At 36.4% G+C, this 12,127-nt stretch overlaps 1 protein-coding gene across 1 annotated transcript in view; it reads right to left on the bottom strand.

Moving 5' to 3' along the window:
• Positions 1-12,127, bottom strand: part of POTEA (POTE ankyrin domain family member A) — a 74,814-nt gene that overhangs the window by 20,562 nt on the left and 42,125 nt on the right. Inside the window, exons 10-11 of the mRNA XM_054499155.2 lie at positions 6,743-6,773; positions 6,325-6,466 (exon numbers count right to left, since the gene is read on the bottom strand). Of these exons, the coding sequence (XP_054355130.2) occupies positions 6,325-6,466; positions 6,743-6,773 (173 nt within the window). The remainder of the gene's footprint in view (positions 1-6,324; positions 6,467-6,742; positions 6,774-12,127) is intronic.

The raw sequence follows: 12,127 nt of genomic DNA, 5'->3' as shown, positions 1-12,127 counted from the left end.
GCTGAGAGATTTTGTCACCACCAGGCCTGCCCTAAAAGAGCTCCTGAAGGAAGCACTAAACATGGAAAGGAACAACCAGTAACAGCCACGGTAAAATCATGCCAAATTGTAAAGACCATCCAGGCCAGGAAGAAACTGCATCAACTAACAAGCAAAATAACCAGCTAACATCATAATGACAGGATCAAATTCACACATAACAATATTACCCTTAAATGTAAATGGGCTAGATGCTCCAATTAAAAGACACAGACTGGCAAATTGGATAAAGAGTCAAGATCCATCAGTGTGCTGTATTCAGGAAACCCGTCTCATGTGCAGAGACACACATAGGCTCAAAATAAAGGGATGGAGGAAGATCTACCAAGCAAATGGAAAACAAAAAAAGCAGGGGTTGCAAACCTAGTCTCACATAAAACAGACTGTAAACCAACAAAGATCAAAAGAGACAAAGAAGGCCATTACATAATGGTAAAGGGATCAATTCAACAAGAAGACCTAACTATCATAAATATATATGCCCCCAATACAAGAGCATCCAGATTCATAAAGCAGGTCCTTAGTGACCTACACAGAGACTTAGACTCCCACACAATAATAATGGGAGACTTTAACACCCCACTGTCAACATTAGACAGATCAACGAGACAGAAAGTTAACAAGGATATCCAGGAATTGAACTCAGCTCTGCATCAAGCAGACCTAATAGACATCTACAGAACTCTCCACTCCAAATCAACAGAATATACATTCTTTTTAGCATCACACCACACCTATTCCAAAATTGACCACACAGTTGGAAGTAAAGCACTCCTCAGCAAATGTAAAAGAACAGAAATTATTTTTAAAAATTGTCTCTCAGATGACAGTGCAATCAAACTAGAGCTGAGGATTAAGAAACTCACTGAAAACCACTCAACTACATGGAAACTGAACAACCTTCTCCTGAATGACCACTGGGTACATAACGAAAAGAAGGAAGAAATAAAGATGCTCTTTGAAACCAGCAAGAACAAAGACACAGCATACAAGAATCTCTGGGACACATTCAAAGCAGTGTGTAGAGGGAAATTTACAGTACTAAGTGCCCACAAGGGAAAGCAGGAAAGATCTAAAATTGACACACTAACATCACAATATAAAAGAACTAGAGAAGCAACAGCAAACACATTCAAAAGCTAGCAGAAGGCAAGAAATAATTAAGATCAGAGCAGAAATGAAGGAAATAGACACACAAAAAACCCTTCAAAAAATTAATGAATGCAGGAACTGGTTTTTTTTGAAAGGATCAATAAAATTGATAGACTGCTAGCAAGACTAATAAAGAAGAAAAGAGAGAAGAATCAAATAGATGCAATAAAAAATGACAAAGGGGATATCACCACCAATCCCACAGAAATACAAACTACCATCAGAGAATAGTATAAACACCTGTACATAAATAAACTAGAAAATCTAGAAGAAATGGATAAATTCCTCAACACATACACCCTCCCAAGTCTAAACCAGCAAGAAGTTGAATCTCTAAATAGGCCAATAACAGGCTCTGAAATTGAGGCAATCATTAATAGCTTAGCAACCAAAAAAAGTCCAGGACCAGATGGAATCACACCCGAACTCCACCAGAGGTACAAGGAGGAGCTGGTACCATGCCTTCTGAAATTATTCCAACCAATAGAAAAAGAGGGAATCCTCCCTGACTCATTTTATGAGGCCAGCATCATCCTGATACCAAAGCCTGGCAGAGACACAACAAAAAAAGAGAATTTTAGATCAATATCCCCGATGAACATTGATGCAAAAATCCTCAATAAAATACTGGCAAACCAAATCCAGCAGCACAACAAAAAGCTTATCCACCATGATCAAGTGGGCTTCATCCCTGGGATGCAAGGCTGGTCCAACATATGAAAATCAATAAACATAATCCAGCGTATAAACAGAACCAAAGACAAAAACCTCATAATTATCTCAGTAGATGCAGAAAAGGCCTTTGACAAAATTCAACAACCCTTCATGCTAAAAACTCTCAATAAATTAGGTATTGGTGGGACGTATCCCAAAATCATAAGAGCTATCTATGACAAACCCACAGCCAATATCATACTGAATGGGCAAAAACTGGAAGCATTCCCTCTGAAAACTGGTGCATGACAGGGACGCCCTCTGTCACCACTCCTATTCAACACAGTGTTGGAAGTTCTGGCCAGGGCAATCAGGCAGGAGAAAGAAATAAAGGGCATTCAATTAGGGAAAGAGGAAGTCAAATTGTCCCTGTTTGCAGATGACATGATTGTATATCTAGAAAACCCCATCGTCTCAACCCAAAATCTCCTTAAGCTGATAAGGAATTTCAGCAAAGTCTCAGGATACAAAATCAATGTGCAAAAATCACAAGCATTCCTATACACCAATAACAGACAAACAGAGAGCCAAATCATGAGTGAAGTCCCATTCACAATTGCTTCAAAGAGAATAAAATACCTAGGAATCCAACTTACAAGGGATGTGAAGGACCTCTTCAAGGAGAAGTACAAACCACCGCTCAATGAAATAAAAGAAGATACAAACAAGTGGAAGAACACTCCATGCTCATGGGTAGGAAGAATTCATATCGTGAAAATGGCCATACTGCCCAAGGCAAGTCATAGACTCAATGCCATCTCCATCAAGCTACCAATGACTTTCTTCACAGAATTGGAAAAAACTACTTTAAAGTTCATATGGAACCAAAAAAGAGCCAGCATTGCTGAGTCAATCCTAAGCCAAAAGAACAAAGCTGGAGGCATCACGCTACCTGACTTCAAATTATACTACAAGGCTACAGTAACCAGAACAGCATGGTACTGGTACCAAAACAGAGATATAGACCAATGGAGCAGAACAGAGCTCTCAGAAATAATGCCATATTATCCACAACTATCTGATCTTTGACAAACCTGAGAAAAACAAGCAATGGGGAAAGAATTCCCTATTTAATCAATGGAGCTGGGAAAACTGGCTAGCCATATGTAGAAAGCTGAAACTGGATCCCTTCCTTACACCTTATACAAAAATTAACTCAAGATGGATTAGAGACTTACATGTTAGACCCAAAACCATAAAAACCCTAGAAGAAAACCTAGGCAATACCATTCAGGACATAGGCATGGGCAAGGACTTCATGACTAAAACACCAAAAGCAATGGCAACAAAAGCTAAAATTGACAAATGGGATCAAATTAAACTAAAGAGCTTCTGCACAGCAAAAGAAACTACCATCAGACTTAACAGGCAACATACAGAATGGAAGAAGGTTTTTGCAACCTACTCATCTGAAAAAGGGCTATCTACAATGAACTCCAACAAATTTACAAGAAAAAAAAAACAACCCCATCAAAAAGTGGGCAAAGGATATGAACAGATACTTCTCAAAAGAAGACATTTATGCAGCCAAAAAACACATGAAGAAATGCTCATCATCACTGGCCATCAGAGAAATGCAAATCAAAACCACAACGAGATACCATCTCACACCAGTTAGAATGGCAATCATTAAAAAGTCAGGAAACAACAGGTGCTGGAGAGGATGTGGAGAAATAGGAACACTTTTACACTCTTGGTGGGACTGTGAACTAGTTCAACCATTATGGAAGTCAGTGTGGTGATTCCTCAGGGATCTAGAACTAGAAATACCATTTGACCCAGCCATCCCATTACTGGGTATATACCCAAAGGACTATAAATCATGCTGCTATAAAGACACATGCACACGTATGTTTATTGAGGCACTATTCACAATAGCAAAGACTTGGAACCAACCCAAATGTCCATCAATGATAGACTGGATTAAGAAAATGCGGCACATATAGACCATGGAATACTATGCAGCCATAAAAAAGGATGAGTTCATGTCCTTTGTAGGGACATGGATGAAGCCGGAAACCATCATTCTCAGCAAACTATCACAATGACAAAAAACCGAACACCGCATGTTCTCACTCATAGGTGGGAACTGAACAATGAGAACACATGGACACAGGAAGGGGAACATCACACACCGGGGACTGTTGTGGGGTTGGGGGAGAGAGGAGGGATAGCATTAGGAGATATACCTAATGCTAAATGATGAGTTAATGGGTACAGCACACCAACATGGCACATGTATGCATATGTAATGAACCTGCACATTGTGTTCATGTAACCCTAAAACTTAAAGTATAATAATGATAACATTTTTTAAAAAGTTAAATTTGAACTATAAAAAAAATTAACAATCTGATTCTAAAACTCATGTGCAAATGCAAAAGATCCAACATAATCAAAATAACCCTTAAGAAGAAAACTGAAGGGCTGATGTCAAGATTTAGTATAAATTTACAGTAATCAAACAGTGTGATACGGGTGGAATATCTCTACAAGTGCATGGTACCAAAAGTGTTTTGGGTTTTGGTATATTTGCACATATATAATGAGATATCTCAAAAAAGGAATCCAACTCTAAACATGAAATACACTTATGTTACATGCACCTTATATGCAGGGCTTAAAGGTAATTTCATGGAACACTTTTAGTAAATTTGCAGATGAAAGTTTGTGTACCTGATGTCTAGTTTGAAATTTTCTACTTGTGGCATCATTTTGACACTCAAAAAGTTTTGGATTTTGGAGCATTTCTGATTTTGGATTTTGGATTAGGGATGCTAGACCTACATGAAGAAAGCCAGATAGAGATAGTCTCCAATTTAAGATGGTTCTACTTAGAATTTTATAACTGTACAATGGGTTTATTGGGGTATTAAATTGATTTTCAAATTATGATCGGTTTATCAGTATAACTATAGAAGAATATGTAGATTGATGGAATACAACAAATGGTCCAGAAATAGACCCACACACATATGCCAACTTACTTTTCACGAAGGGACAATAGCAATGTGTGGAGAAAGGACAGCATTTTCAACATATGCTGCTGGAACAGATATCCACATCCATAAAATGAACTTACATCACACCTCACTCCACGTGCAAAAATGTACACAATGTGGATCACAGATCTAAATATAAGACCTAAAACTATAAAAATTCTTCAAGAAAGCAGAGGAGAAAAATCTCTGGGGCCCTGTGCTGGACAAAGACTTTTTTTAAGACATGAGACAAAAAGCAAAGTCCATAATTAAACAAACAGATATATCACACTTCATCAAAATGAAAAACTTCAGCTCTTTAAAATATATTATTAAGAAAACAAAAAGTCAAGCTACAAACTGGGAAAAAATCTTTCCAAAAAGCATAATAATGGAATAATATCCAGAATTTATTTTTAAAAACTCTTAAAACTCAGCAAATAAGAATAAAAACTATCTAATTTTTAAATCTTTATAAGCTATCCAGATTGGAAAAGATAGTTCACTAAAGAAGATATACAGGTGGCAAACCAGCACACGGGAAGATGTTCAACATTCTTAGTCCTTAGGTCAATGCGCATTCACACAACAGTGACACGCACAATATGCACCCATTGGAATGGCTAACAGTAAAAACTAATAAACAGCAATACTAAGAGCTCATGATGACATTGCACAATGAGAATTGTCATATACTGCTGATGGGAATGGAATACAGTATAAATACTTAAACATTTAGTAGTTTCTTTATAAGGAGAATACAAACAGACAGGAAGAGATTTTTATGGATGATGGGCATGTTACTGCTCTTGATTATGGTGATGGTTTCACATGCGCATACGTATGCCAAAACTTATTAAATCGTATATTTTATGTACATTCAGCCTATCATATATCAGTTATATCTCACTAAAGCTATAAATTGCAGGAATAAACATCTAAGACAATGGCTACGGCACAGAGAAAAAAAGGGTATTAAATGATGCAGGAGAGAGCTAGAATATTCAGATCTTAACCTAATAGCAATGGCAAGTGGTAAGCTGAGTTACAAGGAAGAGACAACATCAGATCTGAATTTTTTTTAATTAATAATTATAGTTTCACAGTAGACCATGGTCTGAGGAAGTGGGGTAGCAGGAAAAACAGTTCTAAGGTTACTGCAGTATTCTGAGTGGGAGAGAATAGTAACCTGATCTGGGAGAAGCAGAGTCAATAAAAAGGCTGAGACTGCCCTTCACACTGAGAAAGGTACAGTGGAGTTTTCATGGCTCTTTGGTATACAATATACATTATTTCTCAGTCTATTTTAATGTCAAACATGTTTCTGAGATGAGCATCACTATCAGACGTCAGTGCTCCGTGGTGCAATACTAAGCAATGTGTGCAAATATTACTGTGGGATACATTAAAAGGCCTTCTACTTATGCAATGGTCCTACCATTAAAATCCATTTTGAGTTGTTCAATGAGCAACATAAAAGTCTCATAATTAGAGAAAAGCAAATCATAATCCTCTGATGCTATTTCTGATGGCCATGTTATGTCATCAAGGTTATCCACTGAATGTATTTGGCTTTTGACCTGTAAGATAAATAATACTGCTTCAAATGTCCTCAAAATATTCATAGAATATACCAGATGTACAGAAGTGGTATTTATTCATCTTTTTATATGAGCAAAACCACAGGTGCTTCTTAAAACAACAGATTTTTCTTAAAAGGGTACTGTTATCAATGGGTACTTGTTATTAAGCCCTTTTATTCTAACTAATTGTCTTTATTAAAAAAGGTTCTCACTTTACCTGTTATAATGTGTTTTTTTAACAATAATGTTTCAGATAATTTACTTTTTCAATACCTTGTTGTTTTCATTAGATTTCTTTTCAGGCCTGAAAAGAGAAACAATTCCTCTTAGACAAACAGTAAATACATAAAATACAAAGAATGTCCAAATCTATTATTTTATTATATAAAATCTCAACATTTATAAGTTATTTATTCTATCCATTAAGTGTTCAGGTCATTTTTTACCAGGTAATGTAAATATAACTATTTTCCACAAGGGGAATTAAACTATAAACAGAAAGAGTAACATTAAGAGAGAAAGAAAATATGATAATAATAATATCATTACAAAGAATTGAATTTAGATCAAGCTTTCTGACAGTCAAGGCAAAAGGAAAAACATGTTACTGATATTATGTGATAGAAAGACATATACCAGGACTTCTCATTGCTGTCCTTTTCAATAAAAACAAGCTTTTACTGGCACTGAAACCTATTTGGAAAACATTACTTATGTTCTTATATGAGGGGAACCCTTTTTTAAATGATAATATTAGCTTTTTCAGGACTTATTATGCAGACACTATGCATCATTCTAAGCACTGTGCATGTGTCAAGCTCATTTTAATCATCATAACAATTCTTTGAGGTAGGTAATATTAGGGCTTCTATAAAGAAAGAAACTAGGCCCAGAAAGGCCATACAAATTTCCCCAGCCCATAGAGCTGGTCAGTAATTGACACAGCATTGAAATCCAATAATTCTGCCTCCAAAACATGTGTTTTGCAATATGCTGTGAAGGTAATATTTATATTCAAGTGTTTTTAAGAGATATGATAGCAGACAAATCCATATTATCATTCTGTTTTTGGCTATACCTAACAATTTCTGATTATCATTCTGTTTTTGGCTGTAACTAATAATTTCTGAATCCTGCACTTTTTTTTTCACCTTTTGAAAATTGCAGTGTCTTTTTTTTAATATATATATATACTTTAAGCTTTAGGGTACATGTGCATAACATGCAGGTTTGTTACATATGTATACATGTGCCATGTTGGTGTGCTGCACCCATTAACTCATCATTTAGCATTGGGTATATCTCCTAATGCTATCTCTCCCCCCTCCCCCCTCCCACCTCCCCCCACCCCACAACAGTCCCTGGTGTGTGATATTCCCCTTCCTGTTTCCATGTGTTCTCATTGTTCAATTCCCACCTACGAGTGAGAATATGAATCCTGCACTTTTTTAAAAAATAAAGACTTTATACAGAGGCGAGTTTGGAAACCTACTACTTTCAAAAAACTAAAAATTAGTTTTTAAAAGAAATTTATCAATGTCATTCATTTATTTCTTCAACTGTTTATTCATGCATTCAACAAATACTCATTGAGCATACAATATATGCTGATAACATTGCTGGCCCAGGAAAACATGGTTTTGATGCTTTAGGAGTTTATAATCCTGAAGTAATAATCTGCAATAGATTGTCAATAGTTTGCTTTTCTCAACTTCATGAACAAAATCCTTCCCTACTCCCCAGAATCTAAACAATCATAAAGTTGATACACCTGATATTTTAGAGTAAGTACCTAAGCAAATCATGGCTATTCATGATGCTACTGTCAAAGGTAGTGCAATATGTGCAATTATGAAGGAACATTTAAATTCTATTCAGCATGGCCTAAGTGTGTGAATGTTTATTATAATTCTTTTTAAAAATCTGTGTATAACAGTTTAAGTTTAGGTCATCATCTGCATGTACAGTTACACTAACATGATACGCTTCTGAACCAATTCTGAAAAAACAACTCTAATCATAAAACTATATATGAATAAAAGTTCTAAGGGCAATTAGTTTGCTAAAAATCCATAAAACATAATGAATCAAGCTGTCTAATACTTAGACATGCAACCAAGCAAACAAAATTACCTTTCATAACCATATTCTTCTCTTATGGATCATTCCCAACAGTAAAAAAAAAAAAAAAAAAACTCTAAAAATTTCTGTTTTGAAACACAAAGAGAGAAAACTCCCTCAAATCCCACACTCTTTTTTAGTTATTGCCCATTTCTATATTGCCTTTCCCAGCAAATTTTCTCTCAAGAGTTGTCTACGTTCATCCACTACAGATTTCCATGGCTATCATTTGTTGAAACTGCTCCTAGTCAAAGTCACTAATCCTTATTGTAATCAATCTTTCAATAGCACTGATATAGTTGAGTATTTCCAGCCTTAGGAGACTATATTATTGTATTTCCAGGAAAAGTAATCGGTGTTAACATTCCTTCCTGGAGATTTATTTTCTTTTCTTTCTTTTTTTTCTTTCTTTTTTTTTTTTTAGACCGCTAGCAAGATTAATAAAGAAAAAAAGAGAGAAGAATCAAATAGATGCAATAAAAAATGATAAAGGGGATATCACCACCGATCCCACAGAAATACAAACTACCATCAGAGAATATTACAAACACCTCTATGCAAATAAACTAGAAAATCTAGAAGAAATGGATAAATTCCTCAACACATACAGCCTCCCAAGACTAAACCAGGAAGAAGTTGAATCTCTGAATAGACCAATAACAGGAGCTGAAATTGTGGCAATAATCAATAGCTTACCAACCAAAACAAGTCCAGGACCAGATGGGTTCACAGCCGAATTCTACCAGAGGTACAAGGAGGAGCTGGTACCATTCCTTCTGAAACTATTCCAATCAATAGAAAAAGAGGGAATCCTCCCTAACTCATTTTATGAGGCCAGCATCATCCTGATACCAAAGCCTGGCAGAGACACAACAAAAAAAGAGAATTTTAGACCAATATCCTTGATGAACATTGATGCAAAAATCCTCAATAAAATACTGGCAAACAGAATCCAGCAGCACATCAAAAAGCTTATTCACCATGATATGATCAAGTGGGCTTCATCCCTGGGATGCAAGGCTGGCTCAATATACGGAAATCAATAAATGTAATCAAGCATATAAACAGAACCAAAGACAAAAACCACATGATTATCTCAATAGATGCAGAAAAGGCCTTTGACAAAATTCAACAACCCTTCATGCTAAAAACTCTCAATAAATTAGGTATTGATGGGACGTATCTCAAAATAATAAGAGCTATTTATGACAAACCCACAGCCAATATCATACTGAATGGGCAAAAACTGGAAGCATTCCCTTTGAAAACTGGCACAAGACAGGGATGCCCTCTCTCACCACTTCTATTCAACATAGTGTTGGAAGTTCTGGCCAGGGCAATTAGGCAAGAGAAGGAAATCAAGGGTATTCAATTAGGAAAAGAGGAAGTCAAATTGTCCCTGTTTGCAGATGACATGATAGTATATCTAGAAAACCCCATTGTCTCAGCCCAAAATCTCCTTAAGCTGATAAGCAACTTCAGCAAAGTCTCAGGATACAAAATCAATGTACAAAAATCACAAGCATTCTTATACATCAATAACAGACAAACAGAGAGCCAAATCATGAGTGAACTCCCGTTCACAATTGCTTCAAAGAGAATAAAATACCTAGGAATCCAACTTACAAGGGATGTGAAGTACCTCTTCAAGGACAACTACAAACCACTGCTCAAGGAAATAAAAGAGGATACAAACAAATGGAAGAACATTCCATGCTCATGGGTAGGAAGAATCAATATCATGAAAATGGCCATCCTTCCCAAGGTAATTTACAGATTCAATGCCATCCCCATCAAGTTACCAATGACTTTCTTCACAGAACTGGAAAAAACTACTTTAAAGTTCATATGGAACCAAAAAAGAGCCCAGATCACCAAGTCAATCCTAAGCCAAAAGAACAAAGCTGGAGGCATCACACTACCTGACTTCAAACTATACTACAAGGCTACAGTAACCAAAACAGCATGGTACTGGTACCAAAACAGAGATTTAGATCAATGGAACAGAACAGAGCCATCAGAAATAATGCCACATATCTACAACTATCTGATCTTTGACAAACCTGACAAAAACAAGAAATGGGGAAAGGATTCCCTATTTAATAAATGGTGCTGGGAAAACTGGCTAGCCATATGTAGAAAGCTGAAACTGGATCCCTTCCTTACACCTTATACAAAAATTATTTCAAGATGGATTAAAGACTTAAATGTTAGACCTAAAACCATAAAAACCCTAGAAGAAAACCTAGGCAATACCATTCAGGACATAGGCATGGGCAAGGACTTCATGTCTAAAACACCAAAAGCAATGGTAATAAAATCCAAAATTGACAAATGGGATCTAATTAAACTGAAGAGCTTCTGCACAGCAAAGGAAACTACCATCAGAGTGAACAGGCAACCTACAAAATGGGAGAAAATTTTTGCAACCTACTCATCTGACAAAGGGCTAATATCCAGAATCTACAATGAATTCCAACAAATTTACAAGAAAAAAACAAACAACCCCATCAAAAAGTGGGCGATGGACATGAACAGACACTTCTCAAAAGAAGACATTTATGCAGCCAAAAAACACATGAAAAAATGCTCATCATCACTGGCCATCAGAGAAATGCAAATCAAAACCACAATGAGATACCATCTCACACCAGTTAGAATGGCGATCATTAAAAAATCAGGAAACAACAGGTGCTGGAGAGGATGTGGAGAAATAGGAACACTTTTACACTGTTGGTGGGACTGTAAACTAGTTCAACCCTTGTGGAAGTCAGTGTGGCAATTCTTCAGGGATCTAGAACTAGAAATTCCATTTGACCCAGCCATCCCATTACTGGGTATATACCCAAAGGACTATAAATCATGCTGCTATAAAGACACATGCACACGTATGTTTATTGCAGCATTATTCACAATAGCAAAGACTTGGAACCAACCCAAATGTCCAACAATGATAGACTGGATTAAGAAAATGTGGCACATATACACCATGGAATACTATGCAGCCATAAAAAATGATGAGTTCACGTCCTTTGTAGGGACATGGATGAAATTGGAAATCATCATTCTCAGTAAACTATCACAAGAACAAAAAACCAAACACCGCATATTCTCACTCATAGGTGGGAATTGAACAATGAGAACACATGGACACAGGAAGGGGAAAATCACACTTTGGGGACTGTTGTGGGGTGGGGGGAGTGGGGAGGGATAGCATTGGGAGATATACCTAATGCTAGATGACAAGTTGGTGGGTGCAGTGCACCAGCATGGCACATGTATACATATGTAACTTACCTGCACGTTGTGCACATGTACCATAAAGCCTAAAGTATAATAATAATAATAATAATAATAATAATAAAAAGAAAAAAAAAGCTGGTTTACATGCAAGGTATGTTCATGACAGGAATCCTGAAGACAGTATTTCAGCACAGCGAGGTTCCATCAGTCTCACTCAGGTACCTAAGGTCAGCCATGTACTTTGCATTGCAACCTCGACAGCAACATTTACTAGATAGTAATTCCATATCTAAG

The sequence above is a fragment of the Pongo pygmaeus genome, chromosome 7 (assembly GCF_028885625.2).
Source record: "Pongo pygmaeus isolate AG05252 chromosome 7, NHGRI_mPonPyg2-v2.0_pri, whole genome shotgun sequence".
NCBI classification, from domain to species: Eukaryota; Metazoa; Chordata; class Mammalia; order Primates; family Hominidae; genus Pongo; species Pongo pygmaeus.
This window is presented reverse-complemented; position numbering and strand designations above follow the sequence as displayed.